A 23773-nucleotide genomic window follows, 5' to 3' on the forward strand; every position below is an offset into this window, starting at 1 on the left:
GCCTTTTGCATGCCTTGTGCATAGTCACCAACTTGTCATTGTACCATGGGCCAGATTTAGAGGAATGCTTCTTTGACCACTTGGCCGGAATGAATGTGTCCAGGGCCTGGAGAATCCAGTCACACAGCGCTTTATTAGCATCGTCTGGGTCAGCAGGCCAACTGGGAATATTTGTGGAGAGAAGGGCGTGGATTTGGTCCCAATTCAATATGTGCCGAGGGCGATTAAAAGATAGCTCTGACCTACCTTCCAGGGAGGTGCTACACCCCGGAGTGACATAGAGACTAGGTAATGGTCATACCAGCACACCGGGGTAGGGGGGTGGACTGTGAGGGAAAGGAAGTTGGAGGAGACAGGCTTCAGTAGATGGACAGCGGAGTGGGTAGGAACTGAAACCAGATGGATTAACTGGCAGGCTGCAAGGTCTCCAACGAATTTGGCTATGCTTGTGTCCCAAAAGCTGTCTAGATGCAAATTCAGATCCCCGATGATGCTGAAATTGGCTGCACTCATGGCCAAGGAACTGACTGCCTCAATGAGTGCTGCCCTAAACTCTTTGGACAGCCCTTGTGGCCGATACACCAGCAACCACGACATGGTGTAATTAGGACTAAAGGAGATCCCAAAACGCGCACACTTGCAGTCAGTCACAATCTCTCTCACAAATGAATGTGGAGTGAGGGAAAAATGATAATCTAACATGCAACAAAGAACAGGATAAATAACCAGGTGCCAGTCTGTTGGCAGGACGCCCTGCTTAGCATATCTTGAATTAGAGGAAGAGCCCCCCGGCTCAGCAGCCATGTGGCCACTATGCCCAACAGATGTTGCAGTTGACCAGCTGAAAAAGATTATAGTCATAGAAGAAACACCAAAGGTTTGAAAAATCTCTTCATCTGCTACACAATTGTCAGGCAGGGATCAGGCCACAAGCAAGTTCAGAGACAACGTTGATCAACATGAGAGAGGATCTTCTGGCAGCCTTTGGTAATTCCACTTCCCTTATTCTTGGTCCACTCTGACCTCCAACAAACCCCCTCCTAATTGCAGGATGCGAGCGAGGCGCCTCTGGATATGTAAACCAGGTCTTGAGGAATGAGGCGAGTGCATTCTTCCACAACCAAAGATAACCCTGAGTGAAACTTTAAGCAGAAGACCTGGGAAAAAGCACCCTACCTCTGGGGCACTCTGACTTCTCCAAGGTGGCCTGGGGTCCCACAGAGAGGACACATGAGCAGTAAGGACCCTTGAAATCACGGCGTCCCTAGAAGCACGGAGTCCACACTGTCAATTTGACCCCGATCCGCGTGGCAGAGAGTCAAGCTGCAGTCCCAAGTGGAGAGTCACTCACCCTCAAATCTTGTGGGGTGGGACATAGGCAGGTAATTCAAGTGAACACCAGGCCCTCCAGGGCTTCTCCCGATCAGGCCAGTGGGGAGAGGGGTAGCTGCAAGGCAGGCCGCCAAGCCCTGCAAAAAGCAGGAGGCGTTCAGCGCACCCGCATGAATTCAAGGAGGCCATACCACCCTGCGGCATAGTCAGACCCAGCTCGGACTTGATGCGTATTAGGTTATTAGGGCAGCAGCAGAGTAACTTACGTTTAAGGCTTGGTGCTGCTAAAAGACTAGTAGGACTGGGACAGAGTAAGTCACAAAAAGAAAATGTCTCAATATGAGAGTCAGATGGACTGAAGCGACAGACAATCTCAACACAAATGTTGTATTACTCTGTTTTATAATCAAACATCATATTTTAGAAACATTTTGCAAAGTCTGCACTCCTGTTAAGCTGCAATACGAAAGCAATTCGCTTTCAGAATAATGTCCGCACATGATGCATTATTCAGATATTCAGATATTCTACCGTATATACACTTTCGTGTCTTTTAAAAAACTTTTTTAAAAACTAGAAATTCATTTATAAAAACAAAGGTAAAAGTAACGCTATAGTTAGGTGTGCTACAAATAATTTTGTTATTTTAAAAAGAATTAGAAATTACTGAAAAAAGCTTCAAGTAACATTACATTTAGGTCAATTTGTCAGTTACATCATTAGCATTTTGAACTATAAAAAACTGAAATTCAGCAGTTATAGTTAGCATTGCTAACTTTAACTTGCGCCCCCCGACCATGCAATACTAATAGACATGTTCTATGACATCATTTATAACATCACTGATGACATCTCAAATGACATCATTGATGAAATCACTGATGACATCATTCAAACTACATTTTTCTGCATGCTGCTCTTTAAATTACTATGATATTAGAGGCCTGACAGTAGCTCCAAAATATCAGCCATTACTACTGCAACCACAGATACAACTCACTTAGGTGTTAAAAGCAAGCATTATATGAACACTAAGCCTATAGCACACACTTTACAGTTAGGATAGATCACATTAAGAATCAACCACACATATATGGGAAACCTTAATTCCTGCAATCTTACATCTCTATACAATTATTGAGAGAAAAACAAAATACTGAATGCCAGTTTAAAAAAGTAGCCTGTACATACAGCTTTAATCTGTATTATCCCTGTGGCACTCACTGAGTGTATATTAAGAAATAAAGTTGATATCAGCAGAAAAGTGGGCACTCTAAACGTTTTTTTTTCTCTCTGTGGCAAGAGTTTGTGTCAAACTGTTGCAGGCAGTGAAACTCTCATGATAAATACACCACAGAGTATCCAAAATATCTACTGAGAACAGTGTACACTCTATGCAACAGTTGTCCCAAAATAATATTTGCTAAAAAAAATATCACAATCTGAAGGTGCTAAAGTACATACTACCTGTATCCTTCATACTGTGGTGAAAGTTTTACAGCTAGCTCATCTTTTCTGGCAAAACTAGGACACACACATATCCTAGTATCTAATGCATAGTCTTCTATATTTAGTATAAAATTATCAAATGACAAGATTCTTTCTAAAAAAACATTCCCAGAAATAAGAAGAAAAATGAATCTTTATTATTTAAGTTAATTAAAACCATAACAATATTTCACTAAATCTGGCCATGTTATGACAAATATAATGTACATAATAAAATCTTATAATCACCAATAGTACATTTGGGGAAATGTTGTTTACAATGCGGTGTTTACACCGCACGACCTTTACCACACAGCCATTACAACGCAAGTCATTACAATGACTTGTGCTGGATGGCGCTCTAGGTTAAGGAATAGTGTGACTTTCTATTCCAACACCTTCCCTATTGTTACGTGGGCTGGGGTTGGAATAGGGAATCATATTAATCCTCAATCCAGCGCCCTCCAACCCAAGTTGTTGTAACAACTTGCCTTGGAAAAACCGTGATGTAAAGTACCGCGATCAAAATGATTGTGTTGTACTGTCATACAACCGTACATTTGCAGGAGAAAGAGACAAAGAGGCACATGCTTCAAAGTAGGGAATTGCGAATCGTTAATAGCGATTATTAAGGAATCGCTATTAGGGAGTCGTAATCATCTATGCATGTAGGTTCAGCCCACAAAATTGCGATTCCTACATATTCCTTAATAGCGAATGGCAAATTGCATTTCTCTGTTAAGGATGGCCTTCCTATTCATTCCTATGGGCAACTGGTGCTTGTATAAAGCACTCTGATTCCCGATACCTTTGGGTCAAGTTTGCCCTATATAAAACTCAGAGAAAAAAAAAAGAAGACATATTTTAGCAGTTGAAGGGGGCACAGGCAAGACTTTAGGAGAAGGAAATAGTTTTTAACCTAAGTATGGGATCTCTACATATGTTGTTTATTCCAGTAGTCAGTACCTTGTGGAAAAGTAAATTTTGCCATGTTCTGTGTCCCTACGTGTCCCCCATCTTATGTTATGTGTGCATGATTAATATGCATATGTATTCCCTATGTTTGATTAAAGACGCAATTACAGTTGTGTCCATCCCTAGTATGCCAGTTTCCAGTTCTCGTGAAAGCTACGAGTATTAGGCCTATGTAAAGTTACGTTGCCACGTTTCTCAGTGTGCACGTTATTTCATTGAAAAGTCCCCGTTTCTAGGCCTCAAAAGGGCCCGGACACCAGATTCAGCTCCTGTCTCCTGAACCCTCGCTGAGGAGCGATACAGCCCCCACCTGTATCCTCGACCCTTCACTTACTTCCTGCCTCGCAGTGCCCGGCTCGGCCTGGCTCTGCCTACGAGTCTGCCAAGAGTATGTTATGATTCTAGTTATCAGTTCAGCCCTCCTTCTCTGCATTCCTAAGCTACTGAATCGCATCAATAGTTTCCGTCCTTGTCTAGCCTTTACGTCTCCATGTAAGAGAAATACTGTATTTAATGGTCATTTAATATTCCTCAACACGCACTACATGTAGAATAATGCATGCTCCAGTCTTAGAGTCTGTTAGCCTCTCCACTCCTGACTTTTAGTTTATATCAACATGTCCTCTAAACATTAGATACTAGATAGGGTTTAGGTACATGTCGCCCTGACTCTCCAGACTTCAGTCTCTACTCCTAGCGCAGAGTTCATAGCCCCCAGCTTCTCCTAGTAACACGTCATTGTCAGTTTGCGCACACCATTAGGTCAGAGGTCCCGGCTCCTTAGGTAGCCCCCTCCATGTTTCCGCCCCATTTATGACATATTCTGTTACGTTTACATCACATGTCTATGTATACGCCTCTTGTTACACCCACTTTCACCCTTATCTTTCGCGACCGCTATTGACCACACCCACTGCTCCGCCTACTGTATTCACTGTAATGCAACTGTTTTAGTATATATGCTTGTGCACTGTTATTAAATGTTACGCCGACACCGATTCCTTTTCCCCTAGCGCGCTCATTCCCTGTCCCCCCTGCAGGGCCCTGCCATCCTGTTCCCGTGCAGGTTGTCCTGTTCCTGTCCTTTATGCTGTATTAAACCTGCAAACTCATACTACCTCGAATCTTGACTCTTATTTATTGAGCTATCTGTTATTACTATGTCCAGTCAAACCTAGATCCGGTATTATTTATTTATATACCACATAATGGCGCCCGAACAGGAACTTGCCCTTTCCCCACGCGCCGGTGAAGCCACGCCGGCCCCCTGACCCTCTGCAGCCGTGACGGAACCATACCGTGCACGTGCAGATATTTCTGCTTCAAGTATCCCTCAGGCCCACGGAGGAGACGGAGGTGGCGGTCCAGCATCCAGACGAGGCGGTGGAGGAACGCGGCGAGTCCCGACCAGAGCCCAAGCCGAGAGTCCAAGGTCCGAGGTATCCGGAGGCCCACCCGTAACTGAAGTCCGAAGTTCGTCCGTCCGGCGTCGAAGCAGTCCAGTCCAGTCCGAGGCCTTCCGTTCTTGCTGCCCGGTGAGTACCGTTGCTGGGGTAGTATCTAGACAGGGTCAATCTAATTGACTCTGGTCCGTGGGGTTTGGTGGTACACAGATCCCAAAACGAAGTGTCCACTTCGGTGGATGCGGGTCCTGACGTGTCTCTTCATGAGACCGGTAAGTTTCGTACTGTTTTAGCAGTACATCTAGTTTCTGTTCTAGTCAGTTCTGTTCTCGAGAAGATTCATGTATTCTGTTTCCAGTATTCCAGGTAGTATTCTGTTCGAACTGTTATTTTAAAATGTTCTTCATGTATTTTTAATGTCGTGGTATGAAAGTGGTGTAGTTATCGTGTTCATTGTGTATTGTATTGTGTCTAGATTACAGTTCAGTCATGCCCTTATTTTCTAAATTACGTCAGTTAAAAACCAGAAAAGGTCTGTTAGAAGCAGCAGTTCCTGTCCCGCCTAGGGACAGTCCAGGTCATTTTATGTATCAGAAGCATGGCATAAGTGCCATATTATATCTAGATTTATGGGTAGAGTATACCAAACAGTTAGAAGAAAAGTATAGATGGCCTGTATCAGGCACATGGGATGCCGAGTGCATCATGCGAGTAGAAGAAGCATTATGGAAAAAGAAAGCCAGACAGTCACAGAAGGATGCCATCGAGTTATGGCGCAAAGAATCTCATAAAAGAACCGAAAAAGAAATCAGAAAGTCAGAACTAAGTAGAGAATCCTTAGAACGAGCCCAAGAAAGGGAACTAATCGAGATAGGTGAACGAGTTAAAACCGAACAGTCAGACAGACAGAGGAATGCCCTTATTAAGGGTATGTATCCTCTTCTTGCCGAGGGCTTGCCAAAAGCAACCCCGGAGGCATCCAGTAATTTTCCGCCACCATTAGTTCCGACCAAGCTACGTCACAAACCGACCGCAGCTGATATTTTTATTTCGTCCTATTTGGACGACACAGTCCCAGAATATGCAAATCCGCCAGCTCCTGTAAATAATGTAAATCCTGCTCCTCCAGTCACCGGAGTACCTGCTACGGTACCCCCGGTCCAGCCCACATTACAATTTCCCGCCGCGCCAGTACGAAGAGTATCAGTCGACGATTCTAGTTTAGGGGCCGCAGGAGGAGGTCCTCCTGGTACCCCGCCACCACACCAACGAGTAACGTTAGTCGAGTTACATGAATGTGCGTTACAGCGTACGCCCAAATATAAGTCCGTTGCAGATATCCGACGAGCTCTTACTGAATGCCGCTATGATCCAGTTGCAGGTGATGATAGTACAGTTATATATTCCATCCGTGTAAGACGGGTGACCGGGTATTTGGATACCCTACCGAATATGAAAGAAGATCTAGACAGAATTTATCGTTTCATCCGTACAGGGGATGATCCAGAAAGTATTGGCGAAGCCATGTCTCAAAGGAAAGCTGAGATCCAGCTCATGTTATTAAAGTTTCTGATTAATTGTTTAATAAGGGAACAAGATTATCCGACCAAAGATCCGGCCGAAATGAGAATCCTGACAAGGTGGAGTGATAATATAGCCGAGGGTAAGCACAGAACCATCAGTAGTATAGAGAGTATGTACAAGAAAATTCGTAAAGAAATAATAAGGTTACACGAACAACGAAAAGCAGCACAAGTAAGCGAGAAAGAGAATGACTCTTCTACTGAAGAGGTAGACGACGAGAATCCCCCTAGAATAGCGTATGTAGGTAGAACTAGACTTTCCGACCGACATTCACGTCTAGACTACAAGAAAACTTTTCCTCATCCAGCACCAGAACAAGGTTCTCTAGAACAAGTATTTCAAGCTACCGATCACATTCTGAAATCACGAATCGGTTATAGTGAGTTAAGTACTATGCATGAACAAGAACTAGCCCGATCAGCAGTCCGATGGATTACTGATTCTACCACTTTTCCAGACGAAATAGTGGCACAAATGTTTCTGAAACTGCCCCCAGCCGAGCAACGACTGGTGGGTATGTATATGATCCAGCACCTCATTACTCTGTATGAGGGTCAACATTCTGATCCAGGTCCGTTACATGATGTCCTGAACGAGTTACTCCAGTATAGATGGAAAGGTCTAGGTACCGATTTAATTAGTGTTATTCTAGAACAGCGCCACAAATATAGAACGTTCCTGAACCCGCATTTTGTTCATGTCTCACCCCCAGAAAGTAAACCCTTTTACATAGATAGACAGAATCCGTTACGAGAAGTAAACCCAGTCAGGACAACGGATGGTGAAATGCAAAGAGTATTTGTTTACACCCCAGTTACCAAGATGGAACTCTTAGAAATGAAGAAATTAATTCCCTGTCATGACAAAGATCCAGCAGGGTTCCACCGAGAATTAAAAGACATGCTCCGTATGGGAGAATACACGTATCCAGATATAATTAAAATGCTAAAGGTCCTGTTGCCCGCAGGGGTATATGAAAAACTCAAGGAAAAAGAATGGGAGGTGGGAGAGAAAAAGATCGATTGGGCAGTTCTAGAAGCTGAAGATAAGATACGAGTACCAGGTACCGGTCTTGGAGAGAAATGTAAAGAATTACCTGAACTGTTAATACAAGTTTTGCCAAGATTATTAGCCACTAAAAAGGAAGACTGGGATGCAATCTCAGCCTGTAAACAGAAACAAGACGAAGACACTAGTGATTTTTATTCTAGATTTGAGAAATGCTTTAGTATTAACAGTGGCCTCAAGACAAGTAGCGAGTCATACCCTCATCTTTTTGTTACTAAATTAGTCGAGAATTCAAGTCCACAAGTTAAGAACCGAGTTTTGAAAGTCGAAAGCACATGGCAAGCTAATACCCCGTCCCAGATGTTACAGATGCTCCAGTATCACCAGAATAGAATCAGAGAAGAGCAAGATCATGAAAGAAAACGTATGAAAGACACGAAAATGAAAGTACTAGTTGCACAATCTGTTCCTCAAGACAGTCAAAAGAGGGGTACGAATCAAGCCAGTCATCCTGCAGCTCCCGTTAAAGGGACCTGCAATTATTGTAAACAGCCAGGTCACTATATAAACGAGTGTGCAGTTCTGAAGCACAACATAGCTACCGGTAAGACTAAAGAAAGACCACGTCCGCCTAGACAAGAACAAGTTTCACAGACTTCTCAGCCACAGAATGCACAACAGACAGTTCCAGCACCGCAGCCTATTGCTGCAACACAGCATGTTACACAGCAGATGTACCAGTATGCTCAGACCGAGTATCCAGAGTATCAGCCATATTCATGAAACAGCCTAGAGAGGGAGGTAGGCTTGCCTCTCATCGAGATACCTGTAGATCAAGAGGGTCCCTATGTTCATAGTCAAGTACTAGGGAAAGACAGAAAGTTTCTGATTGATACAGGGGCAAGTAGGACCACCATTAGTCACGCCGAAGTTCCAGGGGCTCCGCTCTCAGGCTCTAGAAATGTTTCCCTTGGATTTTCAGGAAAGCCTATTGTAAACGAGATATCTAAGCCAGTTACTCTAGAAGTAGGTCCATTGTCCCGCACTACCGATCTGTTACTTACGAAGTCATGTCCAGAAAATTTGTTAGGCATTAAAACACTGAAAGAATTAGGTGCAGTTATTTGCTGCTCCCCAGAGGGAATACGCCTGTTCCTACGTGACTTCAAGGGTCACTATGTATTACGAGATTTTGATCCAAGATTGTCTAATGTTCCGCAGCATCTATGGGCGCAAGGTCCAACTGATGTAGGTTATATGCAAATCACACCCCATCGTGTGACTCTCAAACCAGGTGTAGTGTTACCACGAATCAGACAGTACAGATTGCCACCTGAGGCTGTAACAGCCTTATCCAAAATTATTGACGAGCTCATCGCTCAAGGAGTAGTTGTAGAAACTGACTCCAATGTATGTAATTCTCCGATCATTCCAGTCATGAAACGTACTGATCCAAATGCACCCCCAGTATATCGATTAGTGATTGACCTTCGAGAACTCAATAAATGTATTATTCCCCAGTACCCAGTTGTCCCAGATATCTCTTCCCTATTGACAGCCATTGATTCCGAAGCCTCATTTTTTACAGTCATAGACCTCAAGAACGCGTTTTTCAGTGTCCCCATTCATCCAGACAGCCAGTTTCTTTTCGGATTTTGTTTAAATGGAAGGAGCTATATGTTCACACGAGCTCCTCAAGGTTTCACAGAAAGTCCTAGTATTTACAGTCAAGCACTTAAGAGACAACTAGACAATATTCACATGCCAACTGACACTGCCCTGCTCCAGTATGTCGATGATCTACTGATCACAGCCCGTTCTGAACGTGCTTGCGAGCGAGCATCCCTTACAGTCTTGTATTTCCTAGCAGAGATGGGGCACAAGGTGTCCCCTTCGAAGCTTCAATTCTGTGTCCAGCAAGTGATCTATTTAGGCCACTTACTGTCCAAGAGGGGTAGGCAGTTGACACCAGACCGTATCCAGTTAATAGCGAGTCTTCCTCAGCCCAAGACCCGGAAGGAGGTACGTGCTTTTATCGGCCTTACTTCTTATTGCAGACAATGGATTCCTCAGTATGCATTTCTAGCTAAGCCATTGATACAGTTAACGACACAGGAGGCAGCCGTATCGACTGTCCTCCCTTGGACACCTGAACATACACTTAGTTTCAATGAGTTAAAGAAAGCCTTATGTCAAGCTCCTGTTCTAGCTACACCGAACTACAGTAAGCCTTTTACACTTTTCGTCACAGAACGTGAAGGTACAGCATTATCTGTTCTCACACAAGATCAAGCAGGACAATACAAGCCCTGTGCTTATTTTTCGAGCACACTAGATCCTGTAGCCCAGGCTCTGCCTGCGTGCCTCAAGTCAGTTGTAGCCACAGCACTAGCTATCAGACAAAGTGATTCCATAGTATTAGGACATTCCTTGACAGTACAAGTTCCACACTCCGTGGAAGTTCTTTTAAACCGAACACAGACTCAGCACTTGACAATTGCACGTTTAACAGGTTATGAACTGACACTGTTCCAGCCACACATAGAAATCAGACGCTGCAACGTTCTAAATCCTGCTACACTGTTACCGTCAGTTAATTCGAATCCTGCCACACACGACTGTGTGGAAGTAGTTAACACTATGACAAAGCCAAGACAAGATCTGACAGATATTCCATTACCAGATCCCGACCTGACACTTTATGTGGATGGTTCATGTATGAGAACAAGTACAGGAGAACTAGTAGCAGCGTATGCAGTGACTACAGACACTGAAGTTATAGAAACACATCGTATTGACACTCTGTCCGCTCAAGCAGCAGAGCTAGTCGCTCTGACCCAAGCCTGCATACACGCCAAGAACCTGAAAGTCAATGTTTACACAGATTCACGTTACGCATTTGGAGTCGTACACGACTTTGGAGTGCTCTGGCAGGAGAGAGGTTTCATGACTTCTCATGGAACCAAGATTCAGCATGGTCTCCTTATTCAAGCTCTGTTAGATGCCATACACTTACCGACATCTATTGCTATCATGAAGTGCAAAGCACATACGAAAGTTACTGACACTATTTCTCAGGGTAATGATCTAGCAGATCGCACAGCCAAGCTTACAGCACAGACTCCAGACATGTCAGTTAATCCGACACAGACACATACTCCAGATCCGACTACATGTATGACAGTTAAGGACCCTACTCAAGATGTCATAGATATCCAGTTACATGCTACTCCCGATGAAATCAAGAAATGGTCCGAACAAGGAGGGGTCCAGACAGATCAGGGATGGGTAACGAAGGGAAAAGCCACATGGTTTCTCCCCGACTCTATGGTTCAAGTCATTATCAATACCGCACATAGTCCAGCACATTTAGGAGAAAAAGCTATGTTAGATAGTATCCAGAACATTTGGTTCAACAAGCATTTACGAGCTGCAGCCAAGCAGAAAGTCCGTACCTGTATGATATGTTGCCAGTTTAATCCAGGTAAAAGTGTCCCGGTGGAACAAGGTGGATTCCAGCCCCCTGACCACCCTTTTGAAGTCCTCCAGATGGATTATATTCAGATGGAGCGATGTAGAGGTTTCAAGTATGTCCTTGTAGTTGTATGCGCTTTGTCCAGGTGGACAGAAGCATATCCAGTTCCAGATTACACAGCCACGACCACTGCCAAGCAGTTGGTTCGTGAATTCTTCCCCCGTTATGGACTCCCTAGGGTCGTATATTCTGATAACGGCCAGCCATTCTCATCTGAGCTCATGAAACATATTTCCCTGTTGTTAGGGTACCAGTGGAAGTTCCATTGTGTACGCCATCCTGAAGCAGCCGGTCTCGTAGAGAGACATAACCAGACCCTGAAAATCCACATTGCTAAAATATGTAAAGAGAAAGGTGTGGACTGGCTAGTAGCTCTGCCAGTCGCTTTGTTTTATATGCGCATGGTCGCACATTCCAGATCAGGTCTGTCCCCGTACGAGGTCGTATTCGGCCGCCCCCCTAACATGTGGGGTACACCTAGACCTCGAAGTATTACCGATGTTTCAAGTAATATGCTGACAGATTACCTAGCTTCCTTGATGTCTGCCCTACACTCTTGTCGTTCACAGGTTGCCGCCGCATTTCCAGACAATACCGAGGTGGCACCGCATGAAATCGTTCCCGGATGCATGGTTCTTGTCCGGAATTTTGATCGTTCGAGTCCGCTGGAGCCCCGCTGGAAAGAACCAAAACAGGTCCTCCTGGCCACCCGTACTGCCGTCAAGCTGGAAGGCAGGAAGGGCTGGGTCCACCTGTCTCATGTGAAAAGACTTTACGGACTAAAGACTGTTTCAAAGAACATTTCCGAGGATTTTAAGGATTGCCAAAGTACTATTCTTAAGGACTGTCCCGCAAAAGACAATGATACAGATTCCTCCCTGTTAGAGAAAACTCCGCAACAGGAGTATAAGCTAAAATTAAGGTCTAGTAAAATAAGTCAGCCAGTTTGATTGTCTAAGTCCTCCCCTAGGTGAAACGGTTAGACCGGTTTCTGACATGTATAAAATAGACCCCCACAGTGAGAGAGTTAGTCAAAACTCAATCCGATGTATCGTTTTTCTAAGCTTCATATTGTTTTTCAGCCTCATGATTACCTGCATATGTTATGCATTTTATTTGTGTTTTCCAGTTTCTCATGTAAATAAGTCTGCTAATGCTACAGTAGAGCACACGTTTAGTGATCTGCCTCCTCATGAACTATCTTATCGTCTTGCTATGCGAAATAATTCCTTTATCCGCATGTTACATTATTCACACCAGACCAGCAATGCCACTAATTGTTGGGTGTGTGGTCGACTCCCCCCTTTCCAGACACCGAAGGGAGTTCTGCCACTCTTTCCTTATCCATTTTCACATAATGGTTCGTGTGGAGCATGGTCCACGTTAACGTCATCCTCAACAGATATGTCTTTTCTGAACAGTACATGTTTTCCAGACAAGCAAGGTCTTCCCCACAGAACAGGGTTAGATCTAGAAAATGAAGTTTATAACTTAGGTAATTATTCTTCGAATTTTATGGTCCTGAATGTTCAGTCTGATACTACTCCAGACTTACCTGCTATATCAGTACTACCAGTAAAAGGTGAATTATGTGTCCGAAATAATGGTTCCATACATGTAGGCCATAGTGATTGTACTACTATTATCAAGTATAGTGACAGTAGGAAATCTATTTTCAAAGCTTCACGTCATTCTTATTTTGTTTGTGGTCAGACCGCATATGTTCGTCTGCCCCTCGATTGGGAGGGAACCTGTTACATTGCCTTCCTACTGCCACCAGTTTTTCTAGCCCCACCTGACTATCATAGGAATTCCCACCTAGTACATACTAGACACAAAAGAGACCTCCCGATTGTCGATTATACTGAAACTGCTCTAGAACAATACATAGATATCAATAAAGGTGTCTTCCCTTATTTAGGTACTGTCGTGAATAGTAAACTGATACGTAGATTAACGAGAACCCTTGAAGCAGTAGTGATTGAGACTACTTCTGCTCTAAGTAACTTAACCGAAGAACAATCCTTTATGAGAATTGTCGTGCTCCAGAATCGTCTCGTCCTTGACGTCATACTGGCCGATAGGGGCGGGGCCTGTAGAGTCATCGGATCTAGTTGCTGCATTTTCATTCCTAATAACGCACCGTCTGTTTATTCAGCTATTACCAGACTCCATAATATTGCCCATATGTTACACCAAGATCCAGGCACCTGGACATGGTCCGGTTGGTTCTGGAATATAATTTCCGCCTGGGGATGGAAAGTATTGTCATTTCTAGGTATTGCAGTAGCGATCATATTCAGTTGCTGCCTCTGTATACAATGTGGCATTTGCGGCATTTGTGCTACCTCTTGTATTCCTAGTCCCAAGTCCCGTTCTGAATTCCGTTCCAAGAATATTCGAGACGAGCAAATGATACTGTATGAAATGATAGATGGTATCATGAATATTGATGTTTCCTGATGGAAACGTAGTGACAAGGAGGGAATGTGGAAAAGTAAATTTTGCCATGTTCTGTGTCCCTACGTGTCCCCCATCTTATGTTATGTGTGCATGATTAATATGCATATGTATTCCCTATGTTTGATTAAAGACGCAATTACAGTTGTGTCCATCCCTAGTATGCCAGTTTCCAGTTCTCGTGAAAGCTACGAGTATTAGGCCTATGTAAAGTTACGTTGCCACGTTTCTCAGTGTGCACGTTATTTCATTGAAAAGTCCCCGTTTCTAGGCCTCAAAAGGGCCCGGACACCAGATTCAGCTCCTGTCTCCTGAACCCTCGCTGAGGAGCGATACAGCCCCCACCTGTATCCTCGACCCTTCACTTACTTCCTGCCTCGCAGTGCCCGGCTCGGCCTGGCTCTGCCTACGAGTCTGCCAAGAGTATGTTATGATTCTAGTTATCAGTTCAGCCCTCCTTCTCTGCATTCCTAAGCTACTGAATCGCATCAATAGTTTCCGTCATTGTCTAGCCTTTACGTCTCCATGTAAGAGAAATACTGTATTTAATGGTCATTTAATATTCCTCAACACGCACTACATGTAGAATAATGCATGCTCCAGTCTTAGAGTCTGTTAGCCTCTCCCCTCCTGACTTTTAGTTTATATCAACATGTCCTCTAAACATTAGATACTAGATAGGGTTTAGGTACATGTCGCCCTGACTCTCCAGACTTCAGTCTCTACTCCTAGCGCAGAGTTCATAGCCCCCAGCTTCTCCTAGTAACACGTCATTGTCAGTTTGCGCACACCATTAGGTCAGAGGTCCCGGCTCCTTAGGTAGCCCCCTCCATGTTTCCGCCCCATCTATGACATATTCTGTTATGTTTACATCACATGTCTATGTATACGCCTCTTGTTACACCCACTTTCACCCTTATCTTTCGCGACCGCTATTGACCACACCCACTGCTCCGCCTACTGTATTCACTGTAATGCAACTGTTTTAGTATATATGCTTGTGCACTGTTATTAAATGTTACGCCGACACCGATTCCTTTTCCCCTAGCGCGCTCATTCCCTGTCCCCCCTGCAGGGCCCTGCCATCCTGTTCCCGTGCAGGTTGTCCTGTTCCTGTCCTTTATGCTGTATTAAACCTGCAAACTCCTACTACCTCGAATCTTGACTCTTATTTATTGAGCTATCTGTTATTACTATGTCCAGTCAAACCTAGATCCGGTATTATTTATTTATATACCACAACCTTGCTACATTAGGTTAGATTTTGAGGTTATAGTGCGAAGAAAGAATATGCTTTGCAGAAAGTTTTGATTTAAATCGTTTTTAAGTAAGTTTACTCAAAACATACTCAGAAAAGAAAGAGAAACCAATCAACTATTGAATTTGTTCACAACAATGAAACTGTGTAGAATATTCATTTGGAACTTATTGGCTTACTTGCAAGCCCTTTACGTCGCCGGTGCATATTTTTTTGATGCACTTGCAGCCAGCGTGGCTTTCCATGGCCTTGTAAATATGGCCGCCTTTCAGGCATTACTTTGCGTGAAAGGGGCGTTTTATGGGTGTTGCTATGGGTTTTCCCATTCAACATGCATGGAACCTGGTGAATTCCCAGATGTGCAAGGTTTTGTAAACCTGGGAACGCGGCAGATTCCTATTCCTCCCCAGGGGAGGTGTAAGGGAGGCACAACAAGGATTAATACCTTTATTTCTCCCCTGTTTTCCTTTTGCTATGTGCGTTGCATTCTAAACAATCACCCCTACAATGCAGACTCCCTTGCATCATGGCGCAAAGGGCACCTGCGTTGGTGCATGACAGCTCATTGTGCGCCAGCACAGGGGGATACGGACAGGAATGCTCTGTAACTTACAACGCAGTGTTTACACCGCAAAACCTTTACCTGGCGCCAGGAAACGCACTGCGGGTAGCTGTGCGCCTTATAAGTTAAATAAATAAATAAAAACTAACTTGTATCTTTTGATGCACGTTAACATAGCAGTAAGGCTTGCAGCACTGCCGTGCATCAAAATATTGTAAATAATGCCCTTAATTTGCAAGAATTATGACATGATAATATGGTTAATTGGCAGAAACCTTGTCAACTTCGCACATGGAGGGAATCATGACCTAGACCCAGCACAACATGCAGATTCTCAATGCAACCCAGATCAAAATACTACTGGAGACTGAGGATAACTTTAATCTTTTATGTTTTCTTTTAGACTTGATGAGATTGTTTTGTTGTTGGTGTTCCCCAAATTATCAATCATGAATGTCAGAATGCAGAGCCTAGGCGTACCTGAGGACGGTGGGGTAGAGCTCAGCGGTGTACAGGTAAAGGACCATGAAGGCGCATCCGGAGAAACCTTTCCCTAAAGTCGCAATTGTTGTTCGCAGAGGGCCCAGAGCTGGAAATGGTCTACGTAAGGAAGAAGAGAAAGAAAAGGTAAAAAAATATTGTTATTCATTTTATTCAAACCTACACACACTATCAATAAATACACTTCATATTAATTTCACAAACAAACAGAATAGTATAGATTATCCCATTGACACCAACTAATCCTAGTTTGTCTAATGGATTAACAACTTGAATTATAGGATATCATTTTCTGTATCTGGAAAGTTTATATAATATAGTGTATGTCATAGGCGGTATAGTGTACATAGACCCATTTTTATATAGGCAAGTTAAAAAAACAGACAAATATATACTAATAGAACATTAGAATATTGATAGCTCCATTAAAGACAATGGAGTGCTCAGGGCTTCTATTGGCTGGTAGAAGCCAGGAGAGCAACATTCCAAAGTTTTTTTTCTTTTCACAGCTGTTGCTGTGAGCAAAAGCCTCTCAGAGCCCAATGGGATTTAAACCCCCTCTGGCACCATAAGGCTTTTGTTTTTACTAATTAGAACATTCTACCCTCTAGGATTGAAATGTTCCAATAGCCTTTGAGCCCTCCTAGCGGGCTCTACCAGCCATCAAAGGCCCACTCCCTTAATGCTGGAGCAGGCCTTTAATGGCTGGTAGGGCCCGCTAGGAGGGCTCTAAGGTTATAATAAAACTTTTGAGTCATATCTTATTCACAATATATCTCAAGGAAATTTGTCTAAATATCCTTAAAGCAATATTTTTGACTTCTTGTCTTAAATAAATCTCCTCCTTTGTTGATATACAAAACATTCTCCAATTATTGGTTTTTGTTAATTTTCAACTACTCAGAGCTAGACTGTTCTTTTTTTATCCAAAGGTTGGCGTCAAGTGTAATTTTATCCGCTGTGCACAAATAATGAAATACAATCAGTAACTTTCTTTTGAGAAAGTGTCTCTTTTAGTGTGGTCACCTCTATTTTTAATTGATGCTGCTAGTATTTGAATTCTGAACACTGAGACTCTACTATCCAGTGCCCAGTGAATCTTCCTGGTGTCTTAAAACATGACAGAATAGTCACCAGTGAATTGTAGCATGTCTTTTGCCATACACATGGCTGACCAGAAAAACACTGTTTCAGGCTGACAGGCATAACTAGACCACTGTATCTTAGAAACCTGCAGCTGAGCGTGTCAAAAATAAACCTATTTTGACAGGAGAAAACCTTTCTTTTAAGTACTAAATGAGTCACCCCTAAGTAAGACTTGCTGGTCACCAGGCAGGGTGTGTAGTACTTAAAAGTGGAACACATAGAACTTAACGGTTAACATACCCCTGCAGTGTCTAGCCTCCAATAGCTATTTTCACTGTATATGTACTATGGCCATGTCTATATTTAAAGCTAAAGTGCAAATACATTGCTAATTTTGTTCAAATGACCTAGAAAAAACTCCATAATTCATTCAATCACTGTTTTGTTATTTATACAAAATGTCCAATTCAAGGATTCAATTGGATTTTTGCCAAATAATCAGGAAATGTGACTTTTGAAAAGTTAAACTTTTTTGCCTAAAGTTTTAGGAGGCTAATTGAAATTAGCCTGCTTGGGATGCCCTCCCTGTCAATCCCGCCTCCATTGAGTAGATGTGAAACTATTCCCAGAGTATGATCAGCTTATCTCAGGTAAAGCCAATAGGTAGTGTCCGAGAACTACATTAACTTCAAAGGGACCAGGAAGAATCCTTCATATTCATAGTTTATTGCAAAGTGAGACCTGGAGAAGTGGGTCCTTTTGATTCAACGATATACTCTAACCTCCCCTGACTCAATTCACAGTGGGAGGGTGGGTGGTCCCGGAGCCAATCAACTGTAGTTAGTTAGGTGGAGGCTGCATATTACCATGGACTCAACAGTAGGTGGGCCACAAGTCTTCTCCAATTAGAGAAGGTTGCTGAAATCCTGGTTTTCCCTACAAAGGGTATACTGCTAGATAGTTTGCAATAAGGCAAATATAATGTGTTTTAAAAGGGGGAGGTTTGCCCTAGGATCTTTCTTTCAATTGGTCAGGGAGTCATCCCCACCTACTAGCTAGTGGACTGCACAAATTTGTCACCTCACTCTCAGCACTTCGGACCACCTCTGGACCTGTGGAAGAACAGAAGAGGAAGATGCCTGTTGTCTGTAATGAGTAACGAGTCCTAAGGGGCATGACCTGCTTCCACTTTTACCAAGGATTGAGAAGTGGACTTCAAGGGTCAGTTGGTTCACCGCCCGATTGGCACAAAACAGGCTGCAAGAGGATTTTCCTGGAAGGGACCTGTAGAGCAATGGCAGGTGGACCCCAACTGGACTTTGCTGGTGGTCTCTGCTTGAATGATTCCTAGCCTCTAAGTGCTGTCTATGAGGTCCTGGGACCCTTAGAAGTGACCGGGAGGAATAAACCTGAAACATGGAAATGTTTCAACCTCACGAGGAGTGGGACTAACGGTCAACCAGTAACCACCAACCTCTAACCACCAATCACTAGACACTAAGGCAATCTAACAAGCCAAACTCATGGAGAGCAAGAACATCAAGTTGGTCCTGCTAAATGCAATTAAATGAAATAAAATTGCAGTTTATAGAGTGCTCTACTACCCGAATGTGTCTAGGCGCTGAGAATTTCTGGCACACGAATAAAGCAAGACCTAATAGAAACTTAGTAAGAAGGGTAATAAACGGAGGATTTAATATACCTGTATAGCCATACCTATTTATTGAAAAGCCATGTTTTTAGGATTTTTGCCACACAAAAGAAGGATTCAGCAGACCCTTTTAGCTAACATATCTGGATTTGGGGCATCATGCCAGGATACAACTTTCTGACTCGTCTGACTGGAGGATTTTGAGCTCTAAAAACAGAGACTAAATCCCAGTGTAGAAACATTGATTGGAAAAAGGTGCTTAAAGTATCTGACCAATGAGCAGACGTCAGCAGCCTCAAAATTAGAATCTTCCCGCTTAAAACCTTTCCCACTAAAACCATTGGCTTCAGTGGGCCCTGGCCAAATGTGCATCCAACTTCAAGAGGACTTTTTTGGTTACAGTGTTCAACCGTGCCCAGTAGCAGGAGATCTACTTCCAGAAAAACACTATGATTCTGAATCTGAGTCACTAAATTTTCTCCACCTGATTCAGAGTAGGTAGATTTTTCCACACCCAGTTTTTCGAAGAAAGAATCATGCTTGGAACTACTGGCTGGAATAATCAAATATGGCTTCAGCTGCAGCAGCAGACACGCTTTATTTCCCATTTCTTCTTGACAAGGAACCCTGGAATGCTGCCACCTACTGTACAAAATCTTCTCTCTCCTGCTTCCCCTACCCCCAGTACTCAGAGCAGTTGGTAAATGATTTTAGAAATGCTTTCAGGTTTTACAACTATAAAAATTGGTTCTGTGAGGTAATTGAACATCCCATGGTGTTTTACTTATAAGTGCACAGTTATGGTGCAAAGTCACCACACATAATGATAAAATGACATGTGAATTTACTGTTAGTCCATACTAAGTATGGGCAAATTTTGCGGATCTGCGGTCCGCAAAATTCACATGAAATCGCAAAGAAATACGCGAATTTGTGGATTTTTCCACGAACTGGCGATTTTTTTGCAATTTGCAATATACTCAACTGGAGTACTCTACTGGCTAATCAGTAAGTGCTACCTCGTTGGGTAAATGTATAGTGCTTTTCCTACACTGCAGCTGCGTAAAGGGCCAGAAGATTTGTCTCCACTGACCATGTGTGCCTGTAAGTTTGCCACCGCGCCAAAAGACACCGAGGTCCCTTGAGTGAGCTGTCCATCATAGTTGGGAAAGGGCGGGAAGGTGTTTGATACCGCTAGTGTGTGGTGCGGGGCTTCTATGCGTGTTCACATGCCTCTTGTGTATAAAGGGTCAGAGAGCGAGCAGGGCAGCAGGTGAGGAGAAAGCAGCCTCCTGGTCACAGGAACTACACAGGGATTGCGCTTGAGAAACTCATGGATGCAAAGACCTCCCTCAAGTATTACAGCTAATTTTCGACGGCAGATATGGGGTTAAAGCACACTTGCCCAGCCTCGACAGTGCTCACTAATGTTTTGGGCTGATTAAAACGTTACTGAATTTGAGCTTCAACTCGGGCACCTGCTTTATTTATATCTGTAAGTGCTTCCTGTTTAGGTTTTAATTTCGGCCCACAGGAAGCACTTACAGAGTTAAGGCAGGTGCCCGAGTTGAAGCTAACTTTGTAACCATTTTAGAATGGCGTCGGCTGCCAGAGTTGATGCAACATTCTACAACGCTTGTCAGTATTGATGCTTGGAGATGCACAATTTGGGAAAAAAGAACTGTGTTTGCTTTTACTCTTGATGGCCCCTTTAAGATTAGACAGTCATTCTGGGCAGAATGGGAAAAAGGTGAGAAGCTGGATGAGATAAATAGGCAAAGGTGCAGTTATTGGTAGAATAGTCAATCTTATGAACTTTCTAAGACTACAACATCAACTAACAAGAATTTTCATAAATACTATTGGATCTACATCTTGGGAAATCAAGTGACTGGAAAAAAGCAGCAATCTTTAAATAATTGTTTCAAACTTTCAGTGGCAGAAACAAGTCCAAAAAGTGAGTCAGTTATGGTTGTGGAACTTGTCTTGGTTATTGACCCAATACAAGTGGAGATGCAAGTGGGAAATGTAACAGAAATCAAGAACTATTGGCCTATCTTTAAAAAAAGTAAATTATAATTGTCTTTTAAGTGAGTGCCATGTATTTCTGTACAGAATTGTTCTTGGTTTAACAACAGTGCTGCCACCTCCCCCCTTGTGTGATCTATTTTGGTAGATTATTTTGTAACCTGCAGACAGCCCATTAATGTTGTTTACTGTGTTGTCAGCAAAGCTTGCTTCAGTTAATTGGACCCAATGAAACGTATTTTTACTAGTCAGATGATGTGAGTCACAGGTATGTTTTTTGGGGTGCAGTTGAATGTAGATTATACTAGGTTGTAAGGTCCACAATGGGAGGTAATTATTATGGATGTCTCAGTTTCTCAGGTGGGCCTCAGCTCATGTATTAACTCACTAAAAGTGGAAAATCAAGCTAAAGGTGTCACTGAATGCAAGAGTGATACTCCTATCTATTTAATACCTTTGAATTGTGGTTGAAAAAAGTCTGTGTCTGTAGATAACATAATATAGTAAAGAGCCTGGTTCACAAAGATCAAATCAATTTCATTCAAAAAATATGTGGCAGAAATAATATTGTTTGGACATTTTTACTGTTACCAAGGGTAAGGATTTGCAGCATATGTTAACCACAGATTTGACAACATTTTGAGGTTGTGCATTGGAGCACAAGGGATTTGAGTACAACTTTAAAGGAGGGCTGTGGTTACTCCATCAAAAGAGTATTGCAAGGATATATAAGAATGGAGTTCTTTCTAAGGTCATAAGGGCCATTATCACTCAACCTGGTAACTGTGGTCAAACATATGAAGAATATTAACAGAGAAAATGGAGGGAATTTAGAATACAAGATATTAATATAGGAAGACAGCATGTTCTTTACTGACCAAGTCAAGAGTTAGCAATTTCAATTCTGTTCTTTCTCATTCTGTTTTTGCCACATTGCAGTCTATACAGTCATTAGGAACAAACGGAGCAGTTCACGTATATCTAGTTCTAGCTAAAATGTTGAACTGGAAAACTGGGGGGTTCTAAACATGTTTAATTGCAGCCTGCATGCTTTCCAGAAATCAGAATGAAAGATTCATGCTTACCTGAATGGCATCTGTGGCACACACACACACACACACACACAGAATGTTAACCAACAGCTGGCAAATTAATTTATCTCAGCAGTTGAAGTCACAGAGGCATAGGTGAAATAGAATAGGTTTGATTGAACCAAGACTTTAGTGTGGGGGTATCACTGAATGCTGTTCTAAAAATTGATTAGAGGTACATACAATAAGACATGATAACATGGTGAGATTGACACACAAACAAACTTATAGTGCAGGTCATCTGGGAACCTTGGAAGATCAGGAATATCAAAATGTATGGTTTTGTAGATTTAGATGACTACTAGCGATTTTCAGAAAGAAGGGTAAATTTCCAACATTTTCTGTTGTATTACTTTATGGCAGTCTTTCCAGTAGGATCACTTTACTATAAGCTATTTGTTTTATGGCTGTGATTATCAAGTTGATGGTGACATGTTTATTTCATGTTTTCTCCAATACCAATGAAGTGAGATGAGATTATGGATTGCAAAGACTTCCATCACATGGCAGATGATAATTTTACACAATTGGAGGGGCAAATCCAAGATAGATGACCTGTGCTGGGAAGTCAAAATGTTCATCTCAGCCTCAATGGAGAATTTGTTCTTACATTCAAATATGTTATAGGAAAATTCAAGTGTATTAGGGACACATGACTAGGATTTTACTTAGCTATGAGATTGTTTGCTCCCTCCTTTCTGATACCTATATTGTTTCTTCAAACTAGTGCGGCATAATGCTGAAGCATAAGTGGTATTAAGTTGCTGTTTTCTTCTTTGTTATATAGTGGACACTACACAACATTTGTTTATAGAAGCTTATTGAGAAAGCATCCTTCCGGAAGAAACTCACAGACTGGAATGACGGTATTGATGCCTATATGTGGGAGAGGTGTGGCGCCGCGGCCAGGGCGACTGACGCTGGAATCTGGGGATCAGGGTTCGATCCCTGGCTCCGGCGGCAGGTTAGCCCAGCACCATGTGACTCTGGGCAATAGCTTGCTTAATCTTCCCAACGGCCCCCAGCGCCTAGAGACCCTTACTGGTGATTGTGCGCTTTACAAATGTGGATTATTATATGAAGAAGCCGGAAACAAGGATACTCCAGGCTTGTAGTTGACGTCGACTTCTCTTCTTCATGAAAAAGTACAGGGTCAGCCTGAATGGTATCTCGATGGCTCCATAAATGAAGTTGGTCATGTACATGTTCAGCCCAAAACCTGTGATGTTGAGGCTGATTCCATAATAGGAGAATACCACACCAAACCTATATGAGAGAAGGCAAGAATACATTGGTAGAAATCTGACTCCACTACACAAGTATAAAAAATAATGTGAGGTTACCATTTTTTATCATATACACAATATTCCCTTACCATACCAGCCCTGTATAAAGAGAGATTTTTCTCATTTCTGGAGTTCTAAACAAGTTCACGAATGAGTAATTTGTTTTCGTGTTCTCTTCTTCTGCAATCTTACTGAGTACCTGAGAATAAAGATACACAATAAGTAAAGACTTTTGTTTTTCCATTGAATTTACTTTTGTCTACAGGGCTGAATCTGAAGCTCTGCAGCTTTGTCTTCACTGATTACACGTTGAAGAACAGGCAGACTACAGTATACTACAAATATCGTTTGCTCTTCACAGAGAATTGAGTCAGGTCCTACACAGCTGATTCTACTTTCATACGTATCCCCCAATAATATTTAACATTTCATGTTTTTGGCTACCTTGCAACAGTTTCCAAGGAGCTTGGCCATTTACCAACACATCCTGAACCTGACCTGTTCTGACTGTATGACCAGTGAGCT

At 42.7% G+C, this 23773-nt stretch overlaps 1 protein-coding gene across 1 annotated transcript in view; it reads right to left on the reverse strand.

Annotated features, from left to right (window-relative positions):
- Positions 1-23528, reverse strand: part of LOC144761837 (solute carrier family 22 member 7-like) — a 38006-nt gene extending 14478 nt beyond the window's left edge. The window contains exons 1-4 of the mRNA XM_078647065.1: positions 23338-23528; positions 23039-23228; positions 22815-22839; positions 16086-16194 (exon numbers count right to left, since the gene is read on the reverse strand). Coding sequence (XP_078503191.1) covers positions 16086-16194; positions 22815-22839; positions 23039-23228; positions 23338-23492 — 479 coding nt within the window. The 5' untranslated portion in view covers positions 23493-23528. The remainder of the gene's footprint in view (positions 1-16085; positions 16195-22814; positions 22840-23038; positions 23229-23337) is intronic.
- Between the last annotated feature and the right edge of the window lie 245 nt (positions 23529-23773).

The sequence above is a fragment of the Lissotriton helveticus genome, chromosome 6, assembly GCF_964261635.1.
Source record: "Lissotriton helveticus chromosome 6, aLisHel1.1, whole genome shotgun sequence".
NCBI classification, from domain to species: Eukaryota; Metazoa; Chordata; class Amphibia; order Caudata; family Salamandridae; genus Lissotriton; species Lissotriton helveticus.